This window comes from Lepisma saccharinum, assembly GCF_977018435.1.
Source record: "Lepisma saccharinum chromosome 15 unlocalized genomic scaffold, izLepSacc3.1 SUPER_15_unloc_1, whole genome shotgun sequence".
NCBI classification, from domain to species: Eukaryota; Metazoa; Arthropoda; class Insecta; order Zygentoma; family Lepismatidae; genus Lepisma; species Lepisma saccharinum.
The window spans coordinates 1,586,094-1,600,548 of NW_028142892.1; the positions used below are offsets into that span (position 1 = coordinate 1,586,094).

General features: G+C 38.8%; 1 protein-coding gene across 1 annotated transcript in view; it reads right to left on the bottom strand.

Annotated features, from left to right (window-relative positions):
- LOC145982228 (uncharacterized) overlaps positions 1–14,455 on the bottom strand; it is a 254,366-nt gene that overhangs the window by 68,954 nt on the left and 170,957 nt on the right. The window contains exons 30-31 of the mRNA XM_083115798.1: positions 9,520–9,668; positions 9,116–9,186 (exon numbers count right to left, since the gene is read on the bottom strand). Coding sequence (XP_082971924.1) covers positions 9,116–9,186; positions 9,520–9,668 — 220 coding nt within the window. The remainder of the gene's footprint in view (positions 1–9,115; positions 9,187–9,519; positions 9,669–14,455) is intronic.

Sequence of the window (14,455 nt, forward strand, 5' to 3'; positions counted from 1 at the left end):
GGAGGCACATTGCACATTGGTTCGGATGATTCGCCAACAGTGGCAGAACAGTGAAGTAAAATAAATCAAATCATTAAACAGTTATGACCCAGTCCTGCATCAAGGACGTATTTAGGGAGAGGGGCCAGGGGGTCCGGACTCCCCCCCCCCCCGAAAGAATTAGCAAGTACATAAATTAAAGAATTAAAATGTATTTGCTTATCACTTGTTGTATAATCCATGCTTATTTATTTCCTTTGAACTTACTGGAAGGCAAGAATTAGATTGGGATCATGTGGCTTTGAAGGGCATTATCAAAGAAGAATTATGCACACTACTACTTATGATAATATGCAAAAATATTAATCAGGAACTTTACTTTTCGTCAACTGGATCCAACATCACTTTTTGTTATTCAATAAATATTCAATCCTTTATTTATTTGACATATTTTTGCTTTGTTTTTACACAATTTTTTGTTAATCTTGAAACTCTACTGTTATATCTCTATTCGTGTGGCGTATTTTTTACCTATTGATGCACTAATAACAGTACAATATTAATTAATTTAATATTTTAATTAAAATACTATTATTAATACTATTGTTCTTGTTTTTATTATTACGATTATTTCTGAGACATTGGTTCGGACCCCCCCCCCCCCCCATCCCAAAATATATTTCTAGATACGTGCTTGTCCTGCACTTAACTTCTGTACTTACCGGACAAAACTAATTTTCACTAACGTTTATGAGGTAAAATATATCAAAGAGTCCCCCGACAGTAGTACAAACTCCGAATACACATATTGAACGTCTTCGGGTTTGGCCATCTTAACCTAACCGCACATGCACTATAAGGCATAAGTCGAATTGTAGGTGAAGAATTTTTAGGTTAGGAGGGCCAAATTTAGAGCACTTGGCAATTCGTTTTGGAGTTTGTCGCAGGCTGGGTGTGCCCCGCACAAGACGCGAACGCGGGAATCTCCGGAGCAAGCCAACCATGCATTCTCCTCTTCTCTACCATTATGCGCGGACTTTCCCCACAGATTCCCGACAAGAGTGTATTCATTCTATTCTTAACGGTCATATTTTTCGTGCTGTTTTTTAGGAGTGAGATTCTTAAAGGTAACAATGGTCGTAGTCAGGGCGCGAAATCATTGAAGACTGGTGGAGGGAGAAAGATTTTTATCTACAAACACAAATATATACATAATACATATTTATAATAATATAAAAGTAAATTAATAAATATTTGAAAATATATTATTATTATTGAATATTTACCTTTATATGTATCGGATATTTCTAAAGTAGCAAACTATTTCCTTTAGTAACTGGTTAAGGATGTCAATAAATTACAAAATAGTTGTAAGTTTTTGTTTAGTTCTTGCTTTCCACTAATATAAATCACATAGATTTCACAGTTATATTTGTCTTGCATTTTTAACTTCTTAATTATGCATTTTTTGCAATTGGTGTGGATCTGTTAATGGTATCTTGAGTGAGTGAATGAGTGAGTGAGTGAGAGAGAGAGAGTGAGAGAGTGAGTTGAGTGAGAGAGAGTATGAGTTGAGTGTGAGAGAGTGTGAGTTGAGTGTGTGAGAGAGAGAGAGAGAGAGAGAGTATGCAACACACACAAAACCACTACTTTGTATGAAAATCTCAATATGCCGACCAAGGCAGAAACCTATTCTATTACAAAACACAAACCAAACATAACGTTTAAACCTTCCAGCAAGGTCCTCCTCAGACTCCGCACCAAGCACAAATGCAACAAGGCACAAAAACTGGACGATATATATACACAAACATTACTCCCCTCCAGACTATTAGAAAGGTGTTCAGGAACATTCTAGCAGGTGGACTTTCACCTGAAAATACAGTTTTGTGTATATATATATCGTCCTGTTCTGCACCTTGCCACATTTGCACTTGGCGCAGAGTCTGAAGAAGACCTTGGTAGAAGGTCCAAACGCTACGCCCAGCCTATGTTCTACAACAAAACAAATCTCCGCCCTGGTCAGCATATTGAGTCTTTCATATCATGGAAACAAGGTTAAAGGTGTTATACTTTGTATGTGTTTTCGATATTATCCTTTGTTTTGTATGCATTTTCGATATTATCCTTTGTAAAGTATATTTGAAGTAAAAAATAATTTCTCACCTTTTGTTATAATAAAAACTCTTCCCGGAAAGTTTTGGTGGGGGGAAATCCCCCTGTCCCCCCCAGGATTTCGCACCCTGGTCGTAGTAATAAATAAGCCGAGATGTCCAATAGATGGGCATCCACCAGCAAAAGAACCCCACAAGATAAACCCTCAGAAGAGGCTTTTGTGGAGCGAAGAACCTTCTCGATGCTGGAAACCAAAGATTTATGGCGAGTCCGCCGCCAAGCTCTTGGTAACAGCGACATCTTGCGGATCAATCAAGATTCACCATTGTTGACCCCAGCACGTGTCCCTCCTCCATTGTTGGGTGGGAGGTGAAGCTTCCTTCAGCCCCGGGACATCCTGAAGTGAGGGTGTTGGGGAAAGGAACCGAATAAGCATTGTGGTAGGAACCTCTTATCCTTCTACCTTCCCTGGTCTTGCCTAATTTAGTGCCTGAACGCCACAATACATTAATCATCTAGCCAGTGTTGCCACACGATGAGAAATTTCCCTAGGCACGGGGGAATTGGCGTACAATTTTAAGTGAAGAGAGAAAGATGTGAAAATTGCAGGAAATCTGAAAACATCCGACTCCGCGTTACGACGCCAGGGGTTCCGGGTTCGAATCCTGGCCTGAGCATGGATGTTTGCGAGTGTCTCTTCATCAATTTCATCGTATCATCACTCATCCTCGTGATTAGCTAAAGTGGCAGAAAAGTGGCGTTAAAATATAGAAATCGAGTGAAATCATGTATTGCATTGAAGCTCATGTGAAGTAACAAGACACTCCCTCCCCCTTTTCGTTGCTTAATTAAGAGGAAACCATAATGAATGTCTTTAATTGGCTTACAATTTACCGTAATAACTAAATGTTAACATAATATTAACTGTTGTCATGATAATTTTCGAACATTTTACGGGAAAGTGCAGTTTCGAATAGTTATTCATATTTTTTGTTACTCCCGTTCGAAATCATAATAATAGATGAAGTTTTCTGACAAAGGGGGGATCTATTCAACAGGAAAATTATGTACATAGAAAAGGGAATTTGTGCTCACAGGTTATGGCAACACTGCTTCTACCCCACGCTCTGAAACAACCTTGAGAAGGGCAAGGCTGGAAGGTCGATGATGTACAATGCGTACATGTATGTATTAAGAGACATACATATTCCTAATAATACATTGTTTCCTCTCTCTCCTGTGAATTTGATGAATTGGAGCTACGTCCTTCCTGTTCTCACACGATGATTTATTTACATATTTTGTAAATAGGACTGTTGAATTGTGAGTTGACATGCACGTGTATTAACTTACCACATAAATTGTTAATAGAAGAGTTAAACTTGTTGACAATCTAAATTTGCAACTCCTGTCTTGTGAAAATGAATGCAGAAATCCATTTGTGTGGAAATTGAGACTTTTGGCTGCCTTTAACGTGCACGTTGGTTATGGCTGAAGCACTTTGAACGTATACTAATGCCCATATTCTTACCAATTTCCACCAATACCAATGCTTAAAAATTGTAACAGTTAAAAGTTTCTGGCATCCTCAGAACATGTTGATTCCACTTTAACCAATATTTTTAAAATTTATTTCACCATTTCTTTGACCTTCTATCTATTTTGGATTTCTTCACTTCTAATTTTGTCTCTTCAGGTTACTCCTCTTAAAGACTGCAAAAATCTCATTTGTGAACAATTTATTCTAGTTTTGTTACATGTTGACAGAGTCCAACATTCACTACCATATAGAAGAGCTGGTTTTGAAATTATGTTATGGTATCTAATTTGAATTTCTTTTCTCATATGTTTTCTAAAATTTATTTTCAAAGTTCAATTTGATCTTTTATATTTTATTAAATTTTTCTCAACATCTTTTTGGTGTTTGAACTGTGAAATACGGCTTCCCAAATGTACAAAGTTTGTTACCTGTTCAATTATTTTATTGCTTTTATCATCACTATTATTTATTACTTACTGAAATTTTGTATTTCTGTTATATCCTATTAATTTCGAAGACTCTTGTCTTCATTCACTAAGGGTACATTGTTTAGGTAAAGGTACTAACGCGGAAATACGAAATTTCAAAATTTCACGTAAATAATTTTAAACCGCGTTTACCGCATCCATCATGAACTATTATTTATGTTCTTGGATTCTACATTTTCCTGCGTAATATATACAATCTTTATTGTCCCAATGGACCAATGTGGCACAAGATTTTCCTGGATATTTCATATTCCTGATTTTTTTTTTTTTTTTTACACCTTGGTGGCCTGACAAACATGAAATTAAGATTCCACTATAATTAACACTGCTGTCAATGCTTATTGTGCATGTTTCATAGACTTGTTGGAATTCTGTGAATATTTTTCACATCACAGTTACAACAGTTCATTAATGTACAGTTACAAGTTCTAATACAGAATAAGTTAGTCACACTGATATTATTTACGAAACAAAATCTGCAGTAAATATTTCAATATGATCACTCATAAATACAGACAGTGAACATAACAATTTCACTTGTGCTTCACTGCAAAATTTGACTGTCAACAAGAATAGGTTCTAAAATGATGTGTATTTGTGTACATTTAGAAATGCATATTCCATATTTTTACACTGATTTTGTAACACGTTGTTTGTTTTTAAAATAAATATTATTGCAATTAATAAGCATTGTTATTTTGATGTCCTTTGTTGAAGAACTTTACCAATTTCCCTCTTGACAGTGATTAACGTATTTCATCATGTGAAATTGTAATGTGATGCAATTCAGTTCAAATTAACAAACACAAAATTGACTTCGAAATAGAGATTTATTTGCATAAATAGTAGGGATTCTAAAGTTCTGGCCATTTGTTCTTCCTACCACTTAAAAGAACTAAAAAACTAACTTGTAGAAATGAGATTTAAATAGCATGCCCTATAGTTGTGTTTTGTAGTCACTTCACATTTTGTTTGTGCACACCAAATGATGCTGAATTGTGTTCAGTTTTATTCTTGCACTGTTGACGTTTTTAACTACAACTTTTTTACCTGAAGGAAATGTCTACTCTTTGTGATGAAGACCAAGCATCAAGTGACCATAAAATACACCAATAGGAGACACTTTCTTTAAACTTCATTTTTGCAATATATTAGGGATTGATTTACATTTTTTTTTTGCTGATACTATTAAAGTACCAACATAAATATTACCAACAACTGATATTCTACAGAGTGATCACAAAGTCCCATTACCCCCTATGTATTACATAGATATTAATGAATTGTTGTAGGATCTACATGTAAATCATGGCTGATGAGTCCACTTACACCATGGAGGAACGGATCGTCATGAGCATGTGGGTTCACGAACGACCACATACAGGAAAATCAATGAGAAATATTCAGCATGATTTCACTGTAAGGTTTCAGAAACCTTCCCCACCAAAACCAAGTATTTTACGGTGGGAGAAGCAGCTCGTTGCAACTGATTGCATAAAAGATAAGCCCCACCCAGTATGACCATAAACAAGACTGGAAACGTGTGTGGAGGCTGCAGCGTCTGTTGAACGTTTGCCAAAAAAGTCCATTTGTAAGCGGTCACAGGAATTGGGAGTTTCACACTTGACATTACAAAAACATATGAAGAAGGATTTGAAGTTAAAGGCATTTAAACCTTTGTTTGTAAACGAATTGAGTGATAATGACTTGCAAAAACGTCATCATGCTTGTGGGTGAATGCTCCATGTCTTTACAACTCTTCCTTCAAGGGGTAAAGTGTTTTTCTCAGACGAGTGTGCGATATATCGTAGTGCAAAAGCGAGAAGCATTTATTTCTGGAGTAAAGAAAACCCACATTTTTATGAAGAACTTGAACACAACCCACCACATGTCATGATCTGGGCTGCAATGTCTGCAACCCCCTCGGTGGGTCCATATTTCTTTGACGGTGCTGTGAATCAAATGTCGTATCTCACCATGTTAAGTGATTGGTTCATTCCACATCTGCAAGAACAGGGACTGCTCGGTCGTGTATGGTTACAGCAAGATGGAGCACCAGCCCATTATGCTATTGCCGTGAGGGAATATCTCAATGAGGTATTTCCTGATACATGGATTGGACGTGGTTCTGGCCATTTGCCTGCACCTTTGGGGTGGCCACCCTGAAGTCCTGATCTGTCATCTTGCGACAATGCATTATGGGGGTTCATTAAACAGAAGGTTGCTGCCACACGTTACGAGACAGTTGACGAACTTAAGGATGCTGTTTGACGTGCATTTACTGCCATCACGCCAGAAATGTTGAGGAGATTTTCGCATCATACATGGCAGAGAATCATACTCTGTTATGAAAACGATGGTGTACACACAGACACTGGAGTAAATCATAACGAATAGTTACACTACCCACTAACTCCGAGTTGTCCTCTGCCATGATCTCACATTAATACAATGCGACCATCTATGACGAAGTGGACACGCGATAGGGGGAATGGGACTTCGTGATCACTCTGTACTTGCCTGATATAAAATGACAATTGTTTTAGAAAAACTTGAATACAGTGGAAACCCGATTTTACGTTCTCGCATTATACATTCAATCTTGATGGTCCCAACATAGCAAATCTTATACAATTCTCCTCGATTTTACATTTACCTGTATTTTAAGTTTTTTCAGCTTGGTGCCCTGAAAAACATAAAATCGAGGTTCCACTGTATACGTATACACTATATAGCCAAAAGTCACCGAACACCCAGTGCTGTTCATTCCAAAGACATTAGCCAGGTGGACCTCCCTTCGCTATTATTACAGCATTTACTCTTCTGGGCAGGCTTTCCACTAAGTTCTGGTACATTGGTGGTGGATTTTTTTTCATTTGTCCTGTAGCCTCTTGAATAGTTGATGGGTGGTTTTCGGTCGAGTGGGTCTGGCATACAATCGACGCTCCAGTTCGTCCCAAAGATATCCTTTGGGGTTTCAGTTGGGCTTTGAGTGGGCCAGGTAAGCACATCCACCTGATTGTCCTCAAACCACGATGCAATGGACCCTGCTTTATGGGCAGTGGATTTATCGTGTTGATAGAGAAAAGGCTCATTCCAAATTGTTGCCACAATGTGGGCAGCATGCTATTGTCTAAAACTTCCTCATCAACAGCATTGTTCATGTTGCCATTGACCAAAACTAATGGCAAGGGGCCCGGTGGAGGCACATAGTGGTTCGGATCCCACTTTAAACTGTAGGTCGAGTCCCGATTAGCCTTACTGTCCATAAAGTGGACTTAAAATATCAAATAAATCAATCAATCAACCAAAACTAATGACCCAAGCTCAAACCAGGGCATGTTCAGGTGGGTGTCCGGCAGTGGCGAGCCCAGGATTCTCGAAAGGAGGGGGTTAAGTATACATTTTTTAGTAGTCGGCCCTCATTTCCCTATCTTTTCCTGCATTTGATGTTCTTTTTTTTTAGGAATACTGGGCCAAAGGGGATGGGGGTTTATAACCCCCACCTACTCCCCCTTGGGCAAGCCACTGGTGTCCGATGACTTTTGGCTATATAGTGTAGATTACACCTTCCACACTGAAACAGCACACTGCATTTATATCCTCCATCCACACTTAATAGATTAATATCCCTATTATCCATTTTATTAGGAAAAATACAAAAACTAAAGGAGGTTTTAAATAGTAACATTTATGTTTTTCTCTCATAGCTTTAATCAATCAGTTCTCATGATTTTACAATATGTTTCTACTTGGTTAACAATGCTCATGTTATAGCATTTACCCCAACATGAGTAAACCTGACAATTTTTAAATAATAAAAATGGATAAATATTTCATTGAAAGTGTCCTACATTAACCTTTAATCATGTTATAAAATATTAATGGTCTAAGTTTTTACCAAAAGTGTAATACTGTAAGGTAAGGAGCAACAATGAATGTTATCTCAGAATGAGACATCCTCCACATGCTGCTAAAGAACAGTGCCATGACAGACAGTTTATCTTCAGGGTTTAGAATGTTATTTCATAAGGATATTCAAACAAGATAGTAACACAGCACAAGTTTGTTCCAAATATTGATTAACATTAGTGAGTGAGTAAAAATTAAGTCATAGTATATTGATGCTTATAATTAAATTATGCAATTACGTCATAGTATATAGTATAGTGCCTGTTATGTAATCACAAAAATACAATTTTTTCAGATAATATTGGTATGAAATCAATGAAAATTTTGAATTTTGTATAACATCTGGCATAATTATACTCCACAAAAGCACCACATGGCATTTTTGCATATAGCTGCGAATGATCAATAAGGTGGAAAATTACAGGGTGTACATGATGAACCTCCGGGGTTTCAACGCAATGTTAAAAATCAGAAAATAAAGTTATGACAATCCAGTCTTTTGTATTTGGTGCCATATACGCTCAAGATTTTTTTTCTTTTCTTTTTGCATGCGTCATGCTTGGCAGCGCTGTCGTCGCTTTGGTGAAAATGGCATCTTCTCGTGAGAAAGCACATGCTGTGGTATGGTTTGTGGAGTCAAACTCAATTGTTAGGGTACAGCGTAAGTTTCGACATATCTTGAACAAATTGCCGCCAACCAACAAGAGCATCAGGGCATGGTACAGAGGTTTTCTGGAAACTGGGTGTGCATTGAAGAAGCCAGGAGGTGAACGCCACTTTTCCAGTTTATTGGATCGGGCAAGGGGGCCCTATCCCCTGGCCACCACGTAGCCCAGATATCACTCCTTTGGACTTCTTCCTCTCGGGGTGTGTTAAGGATGCAGTTTACTCAATGAAGGTGCCAAACATGAATGCTTTGCGTGACCCAATTGTTGCTGCCATTGATACCATCCCTGAAGCCATGCTGCTGCGTGAAGTGGAATACCGGCTGGACATTCCTCGTGTCACTAAAGGTGCTCACATGGAAGTGTGGCAATTTTTTGTAAGACACTTTTTGAGTTGCTCTTTGCAATAAAATTACCAAAGAATGTGCAAGTGTGTTCGTTTTCATTTCCCATCACTTCAAAATCTGGGAGGTTCATTGTGTACACCCTGTATTGTTAAATAAAATCAACTGATACTCACCAATACCAATCGTCTCAGCCTTGGTATTTACTAATAAGATCCAAGTTCTGATGTGCAACTCTTTGACACCAGTTAAGTTTGGGATTTAAGTGATTTTTATGGAAATTGTTTTGCACTGGTCAATGCTATTAATCAAAATAATGTTTTCATTCAATTAGAACTTTGAGGAAAGGAAGGTGCAGAACACTTCTGGCTTGTTATGAGCCACAATTTCCAATGAGTGGATTGCAACCCAGACGTGTCCATGAATATACTGTTAAGTTCATTTCTTTTATTGATATAGTCATGCTTGTATTTCACTGAAATCCATGTGAAGTAATCCACTGTACGATTGTGTTGTATTTACTTTCAAACCACTGGATATTCTGTGCTGTAGTTTCCAAGGCCTCATCTACATAACGTGATGCTGATCCAAATTCTCCTTCGTGTTCTGAAGCAAACTCCTTCAGCTGCAATGCAAAACATTGAAATCATCATTTTGTTGCTGTGCATAAGATACACTTGACATAACACGTAATACTCAGCTGAACCAAGATGAGTAGAACCCTGGCAGACTCGTGAATTATAGTGGACAGTCATTTATTTTCTCTTGTTTGCTTTTCGCTTCATTGTCAACAACTTCACCAACTGACGGGGTGTAAGGTATGACCTGTTCTGAAGGTACCCAAATGTCAACCTCCTTTCTGTGTATTACACCCTGCACTGCATTTTTCAGACTCTGGCATCTGAACTTCGCCAGTGTGGGCCTCATGTTGTGTCGTTCATCCATCATTCATCCTCACCTTTGTGATTAGCCAAATTTGGTAGAAAAGCAGAATAAATCGGTTCAATCACAAGTTCACCAACTGAATTTTCTGCTCTTGCTGTGCATGTTTTCCTCGGATTTTTAGGTTCTAAAAAGTGTGCTTTTAGGTTCTAAAATAGGCTCTAAAAATCTTTAAATAGGTTCGAAAAACCCTAAACTAGATTCTAAAACTCCTACAATAGGTCCTAAAAATCTTAAGTTAGGCTCGAATAATCTTGTAGTAGGTTCAAAGAAAACTTAAAATAGTTGAAAATTCATGAAAAATGTTGATTAGGTATAGTCACCGGCAATGAAAATGGGACACCTATATCCTGAAATATCCACAATCTTGCATAACGTTATGTGTGTTGCCTAACCCTACAACGATGGCAGAACTTACCATTGGAAATTTGCTATTAAAATCCACTCTTCGCTGTATAGTTAGGCAACAATCTTTTTTCATGTTATCCACAGTCAAACTCCACAATTTTGTCTATGAGAATCATCTTATATGCTGAAACAATCTTTTTTCATGTTATCCACAGTCAAACTCCGCAATTTTGTCTATGAGAATCATCTTATATGCTGAAACAATCTTTCAACAAAAACATAGTCAGTGGTGAAAAATTCAATGCTGAAATGTTAGTTTGCAAGGTGTGAATGCCACAAAGGACCAAAGTGACGCAAAAGTGAGCAAGACCACTTGGGATTATACAGGTAACAGTGGCACCAGACATTTTGCTTTGTTTAGAAGCTTTGAAAAATCGCCATGGACGTGGAGGAAAGGAAATCGACAGAGGGTACGTTTCAAACACGTTCGTCATTGAAATTTTTCGTAACCAAACAAAGCAAATGTCTCTGTCTGACATAAAAATCCTGTAAAACCATTAAAAATATATACAAACCTTAACCTTTTGCCGCCCAAGCGTCTCAAACGAGATACCCAAATGTAACCCTCACGGTCCCAAGCGTCTCGATCGAGATGCTGTTTCAAGGTCGTAGTTTTTACATTATAACTTTTCTATTTTTGGCTAGAATTTCGATTTTATTTTTTTATATTGTTCCTAACACATGTATTTAACAGAAATGGTTTTTTGTATTTTTTTTGTCTTCATGAAAATGGAGGGGAAAAGGCGGGAAAAGGCACTTCTCTTTTGCGACTCTTTTCAATGTCAAATTTTTGCCGACAAAGGAAGACCAGCTTTGTTGTTCTAAAGCAATGCTTTTCACTCCCTCCTGCTATCTGCATTCGAAGGAAACTTGTTTATAAGTATCCGATGTCAAAATGAAAGTTTTCCGTGAGGGCGGAAGCAAGGGGTGGGGGTGGGGGGAGGGGGAGGGGGGAAACTGGTTGTTGAATCTGCGTTGTGAGAATGGGAATTCGAAGCACGCTGAAGGAAACCTTTCTTTGTGAGCACAAGTGTTCCACAATGTTGAACAGAGGTCACCCAGCCTTGTCTAAAAATAGAATGTCAAGCAGCTGCAAGAATCGGCGTTCATTTTCCAGTGCGTTCTAGCTTTTCGTCCGTGAAAGTTGTGCGTAGGTGTGTGTAGTTTTGTGCCCAAGTGCGAGGATATTTTTTGACTGAAGTGACATACTTCCAAGGACTTTTTTGTCATCTACGTGTTTGTGAAAAGTGTGCTAGTGTCGTTTGTGCCTGCTGTGTCCCCAAAAGGGTAATAGTTGACCATGGCTGCTCCCCGTGATCTCCGTGCTGATGAAATCCGAGATGAGCTGGGGGATATGGATACAGACTCCGAGTGGGATGAAGAAGTGCTTGACATTCCCCCCTTTCCCCCTCCATATGTGCACCGAATGTGCATAAATTATATATCGTCTGAATCTGTGATTCATTCTGCGTACAACAGTATATCATTTATATCTCCAGGGCAAATAGTCTCTGAGCTGTAGTCAATTCAATGTAACTCTGCATTTCGCTCAATTCCGAAGCTTGAGACAGTGGCGTACAAGCCTTTCGTTTCAGGGGTACAGCTCACGTTACATTGGTCATAGCAATGATGCAAATATTTTTCTGTTTCTTACATACCAGCGATAATTTCTATGTGCATTTTGAACTTTTCATATCCTTTTTTTCGGGGGACGGGGGGGAGAAACCCCATTTTTAAAAAAAAAATCAGGGGATTTCCCCCTTTCCCCCTCCATATGTGCGCCGAATGTGCATAAATTATATATCTTCTGAATCTGTGATTCATTCTGCGTACAACAGTATATCGTTCATATCTCCAGGGCAAATAGTCTCTGAGCTAAAGTCATTTCAAGGTACCGCTGCATTTTGAAGCTTGAATCAGTGGCGTGCCGACAATTCCTTTTGGGGGTATAACTCAAGTTACATTGGTTATATGATAATAATGCAAATATTTTTGTGTTCCTTACATGTTAGCGATCATTTCCATGTGCATGTCGACATTGTCATGTACTTTTTGCTTGAGGGGAGGGTGGGGGAACAAATTTTTTTTTCCCGAAATTTTGGAATTTTGAGAGTTAGCCCCCTCCCCCACCACATATATGCCGAATTTGCAAAAATGTCATATAGTCTGAATCTCTGGTTCATTCCGCGTACAATGGTAGAGTAAGGTGGGGGTAAGACTGTGCGGCAGGTAAGACTGCACACCGGTTTTTCGAGGTGAAAATCACACACAGTTGACATCACTGCCCAACCGTTACTTTGTCCAAGATGGTAGCTAGCTGTGGACAGTGGTGAAGTTACGTTTGAAATTCGTTGTGCTGAGAGAGGTAAGTGAAAAGATTTTGAGGGTGTTTGCTATTTATTTTGGCACTATGTGTTTTGAGTACTATGTCACTGTGAATGTATACAATATTACGATGTTGATGGATAGAAGAAGCTGTGTTAATGCCGAGTCCACCTGCATATTAGTTTCCATTGCTTTGTGCAATGGCTGGGCTGCATCACGTGATTTGTTCAGGAATGCAGCACGGAGCACGACTGCGCACGTGCGCAGTTTTACCCCACAAGTGTGTGCCTTGCAAGGTCCAGCCATTTGATTGATCATTTTTTGGTCCACTGAAGTCGTTTTATTCATCTGAGTGTGATAAGTGGATGAGTAACCATCTGGGTCGCCCAATCACAGTTTTCCAAGTGGCATCCATTTTTACAAAGGCATACAGGAAGGCATCTACAGTTGGGAATGCCATGAAGGGCTTTGAAGTGACTGGATTATGCCCTTTCAATCAAGACATCTTCACTGAGGACGAGTTTCTTCCCTCTACTGTGACAAATGGATCAGTTCCAACTCCAGGTGAGCAGCCTTCAACAAGTGGGGTTAACAATACTGGATCATACGGGCACATTTCCGTTAACCAGATTCACCACTTCCACGTGCAGAGCATATTCAGCACCGCCGACGAAAGGGAAGGCTTCTCAGGTGTTAACTGGATCTCCATTGAAAGTCAACTTGGAAGCCTCGTTGGCTGAGAAGAGTAAGAAGAAAGTTCAGCGGAAACAGAAACGGAACATCGTTGTTGAAGAAGATGTAGCAAGCAGAAAACTCCAGAAGAAAGAGTACAATTGCCCAGGTTGTAATGAGAAGTATAGCGATCCTCCAGTAGAGGATTGGATCCAGTGTTCCACATGTGACGAGTGGTGGCATGAAAATTGCACCTCGTATGAAAACAGGAAACTTTATTTGTGATTTGTGTTAGTGATTCCTAACCCAAGTGAAAGACGGGATTCACTATGCCTACTGTGAGAATTCCACGAGAAATGTATCCCATATGATAGAAGATCTTTTTTAGGTGATTGGTGTTTCTTTTTATACAAATGTGACTCTGTGTAGAAAGTGCGCATTCTTACCCGAACTTGATCGCAGTCTTACCCCGCGGTGCGGGTAAGACTACACATTTGCATGGTCACTGTTTTGTAATTGTTTCATGCAGAAATATTGTTGATTCAGCTTTCGGAAATTTACTGTGAGTTAGCAAAGGATAGTGCAATGTGTATTGCTTTTTTTCATGTGTGTCTGTAGTTTCATAGCTTGAATATAAAATTATGAACTCAAACTGCGCAGTCTTGCCCCACCTTACTCTATATCACTCATCTATCTAGGGCAATTAGCCTCCGATCTACACTCATTTAATTGAAACTCTGCATTTTGCTCAAAATCGGCTCGGGACAGAGAGGCTTACATGTGAAAAAGGCCTTGGGCGGCAAAAGGTTAAAAAAGGCTAGGTTTTTTAGGCACTACAAAACTTCATCAGTAGTTGCATTTTTTAATGAAATGCTGACATGACTTATTATTTCTTACATACCTATAAAGGAAAAAATAGGTTAAAAACCTAAAATCCGACGTCTAATCATGAGACACCTCTGCGGCAGAGTGGTTAGCACAGCTTGCTACAATGCCAAAAGTCCCATGTTCAAATTGCAGTGGTCAGAAGTAGCGAGCTACTTGTAGCGTCGCTACTGTAGCTAG